Below are 14,358 nucleotides of genomic sequence, written 5' to 3'. Positions count from 1 at the left end.
CTTAAACTAGCAATTGTTTGCTTCCACTGCTTAAGAAAGTTCTTCGTTCTCTCCCTCCGAATACATGTAAACTGTTGTCCTGGCAGCCACTCTTTCAGAACTGGTCTACTGAAATTCCCTCTCCTTGGCTCTCCCACTCTCTAATGCACCCGTTCAGGGCCTTCAAATGCTGTCATTCGACTCCTTCTTGGCTTTCTGCAGTGGTTCTCTGTTACCAATCATCTCTAGACAGATTGTCTTCACAGCGCTTTGCCTGATTCATCAAGGCTTTGTTAGATGTGAACCTCTTTACTTTCAGTTCATACTTACCCTCCCAAGCTATTTCCTTCTCTCCTTTCAGAATAATTTCATTCACCCTTCCATAATTCCTAGGGCATCGAGCAGGTGTCTTTTTGTCAGTAAATGCTGAAACCTTCAGTCTACACCTTTCTGTTGCCTCTCCAACTATCTTCTTTTTAGAAAATCCCTGAAAATCTATATTTTCTCCTGCTAATCTGCCCCATTAGCTGATTCTCAGTGCCACATCACCATCTGGGACAACAAACTGCTTCACATGTATGCGACTATCATCTTCATCATCATCAACGGGAAGACCATTGCACATTTGTGATGCTGCTGGGAATGAGGATTGACTGGCAGCCCAATTTAGGATGTCTGGCAAAGTCTTGCACAGACGGCCCCAAACATGTACCATTATGTCCTGGGTAAAAGTTGCAGCATATCGGGTCTTTAATTGTGATGACAATTTCACTATCCTGGACAGACTTTATAGAAGGACCAGCAGAGAGATTTTTCTCCTGAGGTGGCTAGCAGCCAGTGTGGGCCGAGCAGCTTTCGGGCATAAGATGGTCCAAGGTTAGAAGTATGTGCTTAAGGGTGTTATTTTTATACACCACACCCTTTCCCTTCTCCCCATGCTGCATTGTTAAAAGGGGGCTTCAGAATGACACCCAAGGTATACTGGTGATGCGTCAACTTTGTGAGACTTATTCCCCTCTCCTCGGAAAGGATCTGCGACTGTTGGTGGCTGTGAAGGCAAGGAATAGTGAGTTCCATGTTTGTACAGGTGTATGCGGCATGCATCTGTGCTGACCGAATGGATGCATTTCCTAGTTACCTGTGCAAACTCCTGTGTTCATTGCAGACACATGGCTAATTGGTCTATCTTTTAGACATAGTTATAGGCTTTGTGATGGTGCTCATTGCTAGTAGGACTCAACCAATAAAACCAACCAATTTTGTGTGCATTGTCTAGTGTCAATTGTCTTTTGTAGTAAGCCTCAGAGGTTTTAGTTTGGCACTATAGTTGTGCCTAAAGTAATGTAATCCCTTTCCACTGCGGTTCTCTTCTTCTTCTTTAGTCTTTTGTTGACTTCTTGTGTCTTTTCTTGACTCTTTGGGTCTTTTGTTAACTCCTTGTGTCTTTTGTTGATTCCTTGTGTCTTTTGTTGACTCTTTGGGTCTTTTCTTAACTTCTTGTGTCTTTTGTTCAGCACGGCCCTTGCTGGGGAACTAGAGTACAGCATCTGTTTGATGAGCCTGAGTGACAGCAGCCTGTCTGATGATCGCCTGAACCACCTGCTGAGCGTGGCACCCCAGCAGAGCATCATCCTTCTGGAGGACGTGGATGCAGCATTTGTGAGCCGCGACCTGGGCACGCAGAGTGAGTAACGGAGCCAGGACCTTGGCCAGCCCGAGCTGGCCTCTCCCATGGAGGTGCCTAGATACTAAAGGCCGACAGGCATAGCACGACTAGCTCGTCTGTTCTTTACCATTAACGCTGCCCCTTTTACAGCTACTTTTGTGATGTCCTATTGTTTAAAATGGACCCACCTCATCTGTTAATTATAGAATCCCTTCTTTTCATTGGGTCTTTATTCTGGTATAGTATCGTCCCGACTCCACATTATGATCTCACAAACACTTGCGTCTTATGGCTCTTCTTCCTACAGACCCTACTGCTTACCAGGGAATGGGGCGACTGACCTTCAGCGGCTTACTGAACGCTCTGGATGGCGTGGCCTCTACTGAAGCCAGAATCGTGTTCATGACCACCAATTACATTGACAGGTGAGTGAGTACCATTGAAAGGATGTAGCCCCAGTGCAGCAGTGTGGTGCCATCAGTGTAGCGGTGGTCGACGTACTAACATAAGATTCCAAGAAGGCGCTTTGGAATTGTAGGTGGGATGGCAATTTTCATTGTGGCATCACTCTGAGAACTGTATTGCAGCCAGCCTTTATCAGACTGTGTGAATGTGCAGTTTCCTTTGGTCAAACCCGGGGTTCAAAGACCCTCGACCGAGCATAGTTTGCACACATCCAATAATGTACAGTGTGAAACTGGACCCAAACACTGTTCAGGGCTGGTTTTACACTCAGCTCGACACTCTGCATGAAATAAGGCTTTTACGTATAAAAGCTTGATGTTTCTTGGTTATTCTCAGGGCTCTGGCCTCCATTGGGTGAGCACGGTTGATGAATTCAGACCCAAGAGGGGTCAGTTTTGGAGCTTCTCAGCTTAAACTGATATGTCCAGACTCTAACTGTGTCTTCAGACCAGTCTGGAAATGTTGGAAATCTTTGAGTCTAAAAGGGAGAAAGAGTATTTGTGAATAGATAACTGGACGTGATTGGAGTGGTCCTAAAGTTAACGCAGGAGTTTTATTTTTAAGATAAGCGAGCTCTTAGAAGAATTTGCAAGATTTGTAAGTGGATGAGGCAACCCTGTCATTGACTCTGTACTGCTCTCATGATCTATGGTTTATGATCATTGTCTATATGTGATAGGCTTCCTATTTGAAAAGTCTCTCATAGAAGAGATACTAAGCTTCTATCTTAAGCTCTGGCAATGAAATGCAGTGCATGGCAAGTGCCTTTCGCTCTTAGAATGTGATTGCCCAGATTAATGCCGCAGGTCGCAGAGCGTCTGCTACTGAAATTTGTGCTGTCCGTGGTTAAATAAGGAAAGCCCTCTCACTTGAATTCAGGGGTCTGCATACAGGACGACATTGGGCACCGGGTCAGTACATTGTTATGGAGTGTTGCAGAGGAAAGGAACCCTCTCCCTCAGGGTGTACATGCAAGGTTACACTAAACAATAACTGCATGTGTGTAGACTATAAGGGTTTCTCTATGCATGTTTGGCATCCCTTAATCAATATGTATATGAATGGAAGCACAGAGGCTGTGATTTGGCATATCTAAACCACTTTTACCTGAGACCTGATTCCGCATTAGACCATCGAGTATAGGCCCTCCTGCGAAGATCTGGAACTCCCAGGCTTACAGGTTCCCTGAACACTGAGCTAAGATGCAGCAGCTCTCCTTTGCAAGAGGAACGAGTTGGGGGTCACAATGACCTATTTGTAATTGTTTGTGCAACAATGTTCTGTTAATTTAATTTACAGACACGAGTTTTACTTTGTATGTAACTGCATAGAAAAAGCAGGAACACATATGACTGTCACCAAAGTACACTATATAACAAAATCTGATGACATGACTTTATCTTCTCTTCTGTTTTTTCTTACTGTCAGATTGGATCCTGCCCTGGTGCGCCCCGGCCGAGTGGATGTTAAGCAGTATGTTGGGCACTGCGCCCACTGGCAGCTCACACAGATGTACCAACGCTTCTACCCCGAGCAGCCTGCAGCTGAAGCCGAGAGGTTTGCTAAAGCAGCTCTGGAGGCTTCTGACCACATCAGCGCTGCCCAAGTCCAGGGGCATTTTATGATGCACAAGTTGGATCCTCTGGGGGCTATCGAAGAAATCCATGCCTTGGCGACTTGATGACCAAGAGGTAGTGGCCAGAGTGCTCATACGTGTGGTTGTGAGGGGCTCCAGTTCCTGCAAGAGCAGCTCAGTCCACACTGGCTCCTACTGCCTGAGAGGGCCAGTGTCAGTCAAAGGTTGTTGTTGATTGTGCTTGTATTAAAGGGGAAAGTCAGACTCTGGGGAGAAGTGAAAAGCACCAACTAGTACCAGAAAGAACATAGTTACTTTGTCAAGCATCTGCCTCATATTTTCATGCACAGCCAGTGGTTAGAAAACAAATCTGTCCTTTGAAAGCCCGATCTGCTCTGGGATGTGTTTATGGCGTTGCGTTTGGATGAGAGAAATGGTAGTGCTTCTGGTAAGCGTATGGCACCCTATGAAGTTGACAGTCACTTTATCAGACTGTGATTTAATGTGTCTACATTGGCAAACAATCCACACTAGGTGTTTTTCATAATTTGGTGCTTTATACTTGTTATCAGAAATTATACTGATGTGGTCCACAAGGCAGCCAGCTATTGTCGGATTTGGCTATTAGATTGTGTAGTCCAACACTCCAGGGACCATTCATCACTAACTGATGCCTCCGCTTGTTTCCAAGTTCAGTACTTCCTTGTGTCATTAGGCTGCAGGGTATCTTAGGTGCACTGCATATGTTGTCATCCTCATCATTGTTTTGATGCAGTCTAAAACCTGAGGCTAATGGCTGTTGCAGTCTGGTTCTGAGAGTTTCTGATTTTACTTTTAGCAACAACTTTGAGGCTTTTGGTTGAGCTGCCAGTTTTTCCTGGAAACACAGCTGCAACTTCTGCAAACACAGTTTTATCAAACTTTTATTTCGTATATTTATAAAATTGTTTTATTATTCAGCCACACGAAAGATACATGCAGGAAGGATCACCGCTATTCTTGCACCTACCAGTGGATGGCAAATAAGTTGTGCACTTTCTGGCTCGCTTTCACCGTGCACCAGTTTGAGAGCTTATGTGCAGGGGTGATAACAAGGGCCTCATGAAACTTATCAACTAAGCAAATGCAGTTAGTCGTGCGGTTTCGAGTCCTTTACTCTCCCTCTCTGGACAACCGTTCATTGACTGCTGTTTTCTGACCTGAGCCTGGGTTGATGGCAACACAAAGACTGTAAGCAGTTATGCAAAACCACACGATGCATCTGCTTGTACTCCATTGGTTACTGTTGCCTCATAATGAGGATATGTTTTGTTGCCAATGGAAACCAATAAAAATGTTTGGTTTAAGAAAACCGTGAAATTGCGTTTCTTCATTCAGTGCATTGTAGTCTGTTTTCACTTTTAATTGCACAGTGTCCATAGGTAATCACCCGGCTGTCAATCTTCAAGTGACCTGCTATATATAATCAAGGTAAAATAACAGAAAACCATTGAAACTGTGCATCTTTTTAATTTTCTGTATGGTACTTTGGTAATTCTTAGACCTTAAAAAATATTACGTCATCATTCTTTTGTTTATAAATAAAGGTGGGTAACCTAAATAAAAGGCGCTAACTGGTATTTTCCCGCAGGCGCGAGACTAAGTGAATACAAGATCAACATAGTTCATGTATGCACATGGCTGATCACTCTAAGACAAGACGCAATATGGGTTTCCTTCTGACTCGATGGAAAATAAAATGGAACCTGAAAATGTTAGGGAGTCGTTGTGGGTTTCCTGCCAACACCATCGGGAGACATCTGTACTCATGTTCTGGCTGGGGACCCCTTAGTAAAAGAATACGTGTTTGTTCAGCACATTTGTAGAAACCCAGCCACTAGATGATGGAATAATGCACAGTATGTAAATCTGAAATAGTCTGAAGCTGCTAAATTACTGTTGCAGATATGTAAGTTGTTTCATCCCGGGCATTAATTGGAGTCACTAGTTAGCAAGAAACATCTCACTCCAATCGTGTTTTGGCGCATAAAACAGCAGAAGCCCCCAGCCCTCTTTCAAAGGCAGGGTTCTGATTTGTACCTGAAAACTGATCCGAGCTTCATTCCTTGCTCCTCACTTTTTCCTATTTATCTTGTTTTGTTTGTAGCACGTGAATCTATCTCATAGCTCATCATAGTAGGGCCTACTGCATTTAATTAAATCAGTTTATGAACAGAACAGATTTCGGGAACCAAATCCATTAATGTTATGGTCCCTTAAACGGAGACCAAATGGTGCACAACGTTCATATTGTGGCACAAATATTGTCTGTAATAAATATCATCACAAAAAATACCAAATGACAAGTATTGTGGTACAGAATATTGCAGGTAGGAATATTATTTTTTTAAGTGTTCAATACTGAGACCTGCAGCATTTTGTGGCATAAAATTAGCAAGCTATTCAGCATAAATATGGAAATTTAGTGGCACACATATAGGAATTTTGCTGCATTTTTACAACTCTTTATTTTACTCAGAACAGAAACGAGCTTTATTCGATTTTAAGATTTAAAATCATAAAAGCATACATATAAAAATACATCGTCATCATTAAAAACGAACAAAATTCATTAGTACATAGTTGTTGCAGGCAATTTATCAAACCTTTATAAAGTGCAATAATTCCCTATTTAACTAGAGCGAGCCTAATTAATCCATTTCACAATAAGAAGGGCCATCACACTCCGAATACGTCAATTTAACTATTTAAAGATTTCCTGGCCCTCATCACACTCTTTCAGTAGCCCACCATTGAACCAATACAAATTACCCAGCATCTGCAAGTGCATAAAGGCATGGCGGCACTGCCTCCATCCCCCCCGCTTCAATAAGGGTACTAACCATCTGTGCCTTTCACTGCTGTAAAACTTACATAACAGAATTGTGTGTATAGTACTCTGCACAGAGATGTTATCACAAGGACACAGGAGAGAAAAAATGGGAGGTCGGTCCTTTAGAGTGGCGGCGGCGATAGGCTGGAACAAACTTCCTACCAGTCTCCGCCTGGAGCCATCGGAAACTAAATTCCGCCGTCCACTGAAAACACATCTGTTCTCCTTGTAAATCTACATTTAGAGTCTCTGGCCTTGCACTGTCCTCTCCCCTGGCGAGCTTTCTTCTCTCTTTAGCGCGGGGACACGCCGGGATGGCGTAACATAGCGCTCTATAAATGTCTTTATTATTATTAAGGAAAGCAGCAGGGTTCCCTTGACCAATCATTTGTGACAGGGAGGGAAATCAAACGATGGAAGGTACCAAATCTAAATCTAGTCAGTAGATATCTGCCATACCTGTCGGTAACGTGTATCAGATAGGGTTGAATATCACACGTAATAACGATGATTTGATGTAAAGCCACCGTAGGTTTAACCAACTAAAGGGTTAGCCTAGTTTCTTCTAAGTGGTTCATGCATAGTTTTTTAAACTCTTTTCGACTATTAGACCTCATGATGTCAGGAAATATGTAACATTCCGGGTAACCAATATCATGCATAAAGTTTTTCATATAGTTTAGCCATAAAATGTTGTGGGCATTTTCTAGGCTCATTGCATCTTTTATTATTTCTCTGTTGAGGCCCGTACTCTCTGTAGACCAAATTCTGTGCCAAAGCAGTGGAGGTTGGGCCTTAATTAAATCAGAAATATAAGCCAGCGCTAACTCGGCATGACAGTTAAAAACCGGGGCGCTTACTCATAATCATTCATTTTCAGCCTTAAATCAATGGAAACTGTTTTAGCAGAGTATTCCACATTGAAATAGGCATGTTTAAAGTGTTGGCAGCTCTACAGAAGCACAGCTCCAATCCTTACCTATTGAAAGGGGGCCCTGTTTCTCCCAGGGATGTTCTAGCACACGTGTACACACCTCTGCGGGGCCCCACTGCCCCTTGGATTTATGATGTTGTTGTGTAGTTCCTTAAACTACATGGGATCTGCGCGTTAAGACAACTTAACCTAAGGCATTTGTATTGAGACTGATTCCGTATACCCCCAGAGGATATGTTAGTCTTTAGACGAGCTAGCTCACAGTGCCACTATAAGCCCAAAACCTTACTGTAGTATGTTGGTCCATACATACATACAATGATGTAGCCGAGGCAGATGTAGTTGAATATAGATGTAGGTTTATTAAGCCATAAGTAGATTTACAAGGAGTATTATGCTGGAACAATCAGCCCCACCAGGAGCAGCCTCCTAGCTACTCAGCCCATACTCCAACTGCCAACCCTCATACCAGTCACACAAGCATTCCATTCATGTCAATCACACCCACATTCTAACCTGGAACACTCACACTGGCTGAGTAGCTAGATGCAGAGAAGTGCAGTAATATAAACACTAAACCCAGAATACTACACTTACCAAGGAGAGAACAGTGTCTGACAACTATCGAACTTGACAACCCTTGACCCTTCAGGGATCATGGAAACAGTGCTGTACTTATCGCTCAGTCACTCATGCTCACTTAGTCTCAGAGAGATACACAGAATAAACGGTGGAATAGTTTTCAATAAGCATTTATTGAACCAGCGTCATTGTAGTATCAAACATGTTTGCTGCGACAATTATTAGACCGAAACAGATGTATAAAATTACAAGCACCAACAGAGTACATAAATTGTAGAACTCTACCATGGTGCTAAAAGAGTGAATATATGCAGGCATATAGATATGTGGTGCAAGGTCTCTTTCAGCAGTGGGGAGACCCTTGGTTAGACCTATTCGCCACCAAGAGAACGTTCAATGTCATCAATTCTGCGCGTTGGAATTTCCAAGACGGCACTCGTTCAGCGAAGCTTTTTGTCGCAAGTGGAGTTGCGATCTGTTGTGCGCCTTTCTGCCTATACCACTTCTAGCCAGAGTGCTGAAGAAGATCAGGCGCGACCAGGCCCAAGTCATTCTTGTCGCCCCAGACTGGGTTAGAAGAGTTTGGTATCCCGAGCTACTCAGTATGAGCATAGATCCTCCGATCAGACTGCCTCTTCAGGAGGATCTTCTGTCGCAGCAGCAGGGAAGGTCCTCCACCCGAACCTGTCCAGCCTCCACCTCTTTGCGTAGAGATTGAGCAGCAGCAGTTGATTCCTTTCGACTTACCTCCTGAAGTTTGTGATATAATTCTGGCAGCCAGGCGTCCCTCCACTAAGGTGGTATGCGCCTGCAGGTGGAACAAATTTGTGGCACGGTGCACAGCAAAGGCTGTGGATCCCCTTTCTGCCCCTCTTTCTGAGGTCCTTTTGTTCCTTCTTTCTTTGGCCCATCAGGGCTCTGCTCTGGGCACTATCAAAGGTTATCTTTCTGCCATTTCGGCCTTTCTCAGGCTCCCTGATAAGCCTTCTCTTTTCAAGTCCCCTGTTGTAAATAGATTTCTCAAAGGCCTTACACACCTTTTCCCTCCTATTCCGTTTGTGATACCACAGAGGGACTTGAAACTGGTTCTTATTTATTTGATGTGTGCTCCTTTTGAGCCGCTTCATAACTGTCCTCTTCGTCTGTCGACCTTAAAGACTGTCTTCCTGGTTGCCATCACCTCCGCTAGGCGAGTGAGTGAGCTTCAGGCTCTTTCTTGTAAGCCTCCTTTTCTATCGGTCTATCCAGACACGGTTGTGCTCAGGCCTCGTCCTTCCTTTTTGCCAAAAGTTGTAACAGCCTTTCACATTGGGCAGACTGTTATCTTGCCCACCTTCTTTCCGCCTCTGCATCCTTCCAGAGAGGAAGAGCGACTCCACCGTCTGGACCCAAAACGTGCATTTTCTTTTTTATCTCAACCGCACACAGCAGTTCCGGGTGGATGACCAACTCTTTGTTGGCTACATTGGCACCAAGAAAGGTCGGGCGGTGCATAAGGGGACTATCTCCTGCTGGGCCGTCTTATGTATCAAAGCTTGTTACTCTTTGGCTAAAAAAGAACCTCCTGTGGGGCTGCGTGCGCATTGCACTCGAGCAACTGCAGCCACTTCATTGGGGCGTGGTGTCCCCCTGCAAGACATTTGTCAGACAGCCACGTGGGCCTCGCTGCACACGTTTACTAAGCATTACTGCCTGGACAGTCAAGTCCGGAGAGAAGGTTTAGTAGTGATAGATTCCTTACCGCCCCACCCATCCTCCCCGTTCTGTGACTTGATTTCTAGAGTTAAGGTCATCCCTTTCAGGGCCCTAGTTTCAATGCACCAGTGGTCAGTTTCTTGCATGGCTCTGCGTTCCTGCCGTGGAAAGACGTGTACAGAACTGACGTAAGTGCGCGTGGGCGGCGTCAAAGTAGTGCCCACTACATCATCTCGCCGACCACGATGCCAGCGACGGAGGCGGAGCCGCACAACGCCACCTACCGACGCACAGGGGTACTGCTGACGAAAACTTTCCGGAACCAGTCTGACGCCTGGGGGTAATTCTAAGGTAAGGAATCTTATCACTACTAATGTTTCTTACAGATTTATCGGTACCCAAGGTAAGTAACTTGTTCAACTAGTCCATTAGTACATATGAGGGTACCAATGAGCATATTTTCGAAACCGGCGGCCTGACCTACCAGAACATAGTGGAGCACACAAGCTTATTTGCGTTAATATTATTTGTATACAGACCCTCCAGTATTTCGCAATTCACACAAAAATTGCGAAATCAGACGAATGGCGCGATGGCCACGAAATGTTGGAGGGTCTGTTTAGTGTACTAAAAAACACAAGAGGTTTTTGTACAACACACTAACCTAGGAGCCCACAATTTGGTCAATGGGGAAAGCCCAGATTTCTGGTTTCACAGTGTTTGCGTACAGCCAATAAGTGGTCACAATTTTTTTTTATATCTGCCAGGAGACCTTTTTTTTGCGGCCAAATAGTAAATATTACAGCCATTGCACTTGTCGGCTGATTTCGCATTTTTTTACTGAATCGCAAAATGCTGGAAAGTTTGAATATTGTTTTTATTTTAATTTAGTTGTGTATAATGTCGATTTTCTTTTATTTTAATGTTTTATGATTTTGTGTACTGTAAGTTACTAATATATTTAGACAAGCCATCTGCAATTTTGTTCAGTAACTTTATATTTTCTGTAATATATTTAATGTTTTGTTTTTGAGTATATTTTCATTTTTTATTGGTGGATAGTTGAGCTTGTAGTAGAGAAAATGGGAAGATATTTTAACATATAAATATATTTGTTTACACATTTCTTATTTGTTAAACTTAATTCTATTAATACATATGTGAATTATTTCATTGTTACATTATTTAAACAATATTGTAAAACATAATTTTTTTAAAGTAGTTAAGCAGATTATAGGGTATGTTAATCTTTTGATTAATTTATTATTCAATGATTTAAAAAAAAAAGTAAATTTTATGTGGATAACTATTTCATTGATTATAGTAATGTGTTTCTTTTAAAATTTGTAAGGGTTGACTTTTTTGTTGTTGTGAGTAATCATTTTAACATGTTTTAACTGTTTTATACGGTTGTTTGGATTGTAGATTTGAAGGATGAGGAGTGTTTCTACGGAATTCTTTTGTATTTTTGATAGTTTGTTTACATAAAAAAAATTATAAGTACATTTTTAATGTTTTCTGTAAATATTTAGACTGTTTAGGTGTTTATAGATATTAGTTTTGTTTAAAAAATAACTTTAAAAATATATATTATTTGATATTATTTTTGATATTTGTTTTTAGGTCGAGCCCTGGCAGCATACACGCGCTGTCTGCAAGACATGTTGTATCTCCTCTGTGGTATTTTGGCATGCCCATCATAGCCATTCCTTCCTTGTTGTGCCATTCAGAAATGCTTCCTTTTTATTGGTGCATTCGTAGTAATAGCCCCTTCTTTGGGTGCTTTGTTCCCTCCCAGGTGTTTTGACTAAGTGATCCGTTTTTTGTTGGTCATCGCAACGCGTCCACACTTTCTCCTGGCACAGCGTGCAATGGCCTTTCCCGTCTGCGCATCTGAGTCTCAGGGTACCTTCTGGTTGTCCATCTGTTCTTTCTGGCTCGTGTTCAGCTGTGGGTGGTATTCCAGCGCCTGCCCCTTGAGAACCCCCATAGAGCGGTCCCCACTGGCAACAACAAGGTTGGCAAGGGGTATCCATATGGTGCTGTTTCTTTCACAGTAAGAAGGGTATAAGCCATTCATCGTGTTGCAGTTCACACTGTTTGTGAGCCACAAGGTGGCGCTCTGTTAGCTGCTCATACATTTCCTTGAGTGCATGGTGCTCTAGCCCATTGCCGGCTAAGATAAACAAAGACGTTTGTGCATGCTATTTACAGTGACACAGAGAAAAGCCTCTTTGAACCACCACTGGTCATGCCTGCATTTCTAAGCAAGTCGTGCTTGCTACAACAAAGCTGCATGCCTGCACTTGAGTACACATGCTCCTTAGGCTGTGGGTTCCAGTGAGCCCCGCCGCTTCCTACTGGATCAACACATGTCCCATTCTGCAAAGTTCCACTGTGTATGTTTTTCAAAACCAAACCCGAATTATGTGGATTTCTTCATAAGCTGATAGCGAAAATATATAAAACATGGTTTTTAGTGCTCAAACGCAAGAGGTGTTAAATACATAATTGCGTTCTTTTTTTATTATTGTGAAATAAGCATTTATTGTGTAATGTTCATCATTGTATGCCTCCCCAATATTTGCAAATCATGTGCCAATTGTCAAGTATACTGACCGGTGAAGAGAGGAATTGCTGCTCAGGCTGACCGTGCCACTAGACATTCTCTGCTCTCTCTCCAGCAGGAGCATTGATCACCAGAGTTGTCTCGACACTTATTGTTGCATGAAACTGCTGGATACCAAAGGAAATATGTAGCACCCGTTTTTAAACAGAAACGTTATTTTGAACACAGCACCTCCCACCCCACAAGGTCATTGCCAGGTATGACTCACCAAGTGCTAAAGCCACACAGCAACAGAGCCACAGCATAAAAAAAATCAGAGATGTCCATCATAAGTCATCATTTGAATCAAAACCCCAAAAAAGCAGTAAAAAAGATTTATCAGGCTCAAAGTCTGAACCTAAAGCACAGCAGTTTCATTATTTAATTTGAGCAAACTCGAACAGGGAGCGGTCTATGTATAGCAGGCTGGGGAGGTGGGGAAGGGATCACGGGGAGCGAGCCTGCACTATAGGGACTGGCATGTTGTTTACAGTTCATGTCATAATAATGAAAGTGAAAAGCAGCTCCAATTCTACAGTGCGAACAGCGGTAGTTTGACAAAAGCTTACAAGCATACCAAACCAACATGAAATAAATTATTGTTTCTTGTAAAGAGGGTGTGCTGCGCGGATGCTACAATCCGAGCATACTCATTGAAGAGAAAAGGCGGGGTCGGCATCGGACCCGCCGAAAGTATGGCTGTCGTGCTGGCCCCTGACAACCTTAGAGGCGGGCCTGTCGCAGTCCATAATGACGCGACAGGCGTGCCTCGATCATGATAGGTCGTGGGTCCCGAGCGTGACCCGGAAGTGATTACAATCTCTTCTGGGTCACGCGCGTGGACAACACCAGGCCAGTTAGAACTGGCCTGGCTGGAAATGGCCCATAAAAGGCTGGGGAGCCGAGGAATCATCCTCTTTGCTCCTCGCTCTCCCCAGCCTACCAGACCAGCCTCGCTAGGAGGCTGTAATTTTTATTTCTCCTTTATTTTGCAGGCCTTCGAAAGGAGTAAAGCGGTGCAGGCGGGCACCTCTTAGTTTCCAGGGCAACTGTGGAATCGGCGAAGGCGGGGAGAGCGTCGCAGGACACCGGATTTGGTTTTTTCCCCGTCTTTTTGTTTTCACTGCAGGCGCAGCCCGACGCGGTATTCAAGGAACGCGCTTGGGAGCTCTGACCCGACCCGGGTGAATCGGCGAAGGCGAGATCGGGGGACAACTGCGGTTGGAGCTCAGACCTGACCCGTGCCCCCTCGGATTCAGAGGTGGTAATTTGCTTGTGTTGAGAGGCGCATTAGGCGCTTCCGAAAGGTACTGAGGGGGGCTGGGTTTCAAGCGGAGCGCTGCATGTGGGCCAAACGTTTTATTAAATAAACCAGGGGCACGTGTAAGTTTAAGTGCACCGGTTACCCGCGTGTGTAGCAAACTTGACATGGCAAGCTTGGAGTAAATACCGAGTGCATGTGGTATCGGCCGTGAGCAATTAACGGACAGTTTTCTGGCACCAAGTTAAATAAGTGTGGGGCATAGTTTTTTGCAACAATAAGAAGGCATTGGTATACCAGTTGTTTTTCCTTGGCTGAGCTGTGTATGTGGGGGTAAGCGCATTTTAACATAAAATGTGTTCTGCGTTTGGGCCAAGTTTAGTTTCTTGACCGGGGGCATTTGTATTGCGATTTACATAGCGGTGCAGCAACTATGCTGGCCAGTGGCGGTAAGGTCATGATTGGTGAGCAGTAAATTTAAAGTCCTTAGAGGGCCGCGCCATTCTTGAATGGGGTCATCCAAGGGGGAGGGACAAGTAGTCTCTCCTAGAACTCCAGGGGCAGTTACAGCCGGTTGGCTGGATGGGTGCGGCGGAGTGGGGAGTTACGCTTTACCTAGGCTGGTTGGCCACCCCGCACTTGCACAATGGCACCAGTAAAGGGCGCATAACTACAAGGGCCCCTTATGGAGATAGTATAGAGAGCGTACGGGGGGCGGGG

The 14,358-nt window shown here is 44.1% G+C and overlaps 1 protein-coding gene across 2 annotated transcripts in view; it reads left to right on the top strand.

Moving 5' to 3' along the window:
- BCS1L (BCS1 ubiquinol-cytochrome c reductase complex chaperone) overlaps positions 1-5,037 on the top strand; it is a 76,756-nt gene extending 71,719 nt beyond the window's left edge. For both annotated transcript variants that reach the window (XM_078679231.1, XM_078679232.1), the window contains exons 6-8: positions 1,494-1,663; positions 1,953-2,070; positions 3,539-5,037. In XM_078679231.1, the coding sequence (XP_078535357.1) occupies positions 1,494-1,663; positions 1,953-2,070; positions 3,539-3,791 (541 nt within the window). In that variant the 3' untranslated portion in view covers positions 3,792-5,037. The remainder of the gene's footprint in view (positions 1-1,493; positions 1,664-1,952; positions 2,071-3,538) is intronic.
- The last annotated feature ends 9,321 nt before the right edge of the window (positions 5,038-14,358 follow it).

Source organism: Lissotriton helveticus, chromosome 3_1, assembly GCF_964261635.1.
Source record: "Lissotriton helveticus chromosome 3_1, aLisHel1.1, whole genome shotgun sequence".
NCBI classification, from domain to species: domain Eukaryota; kingdom Metazoa; phylum Chordata; class Amphibia; order Caudata; family Salamandridae; genus Lissotriton; species Lissotriton helveticus.
This window is presented reverse-complemented; position numbering and strand designations above follow the sequence as displayed.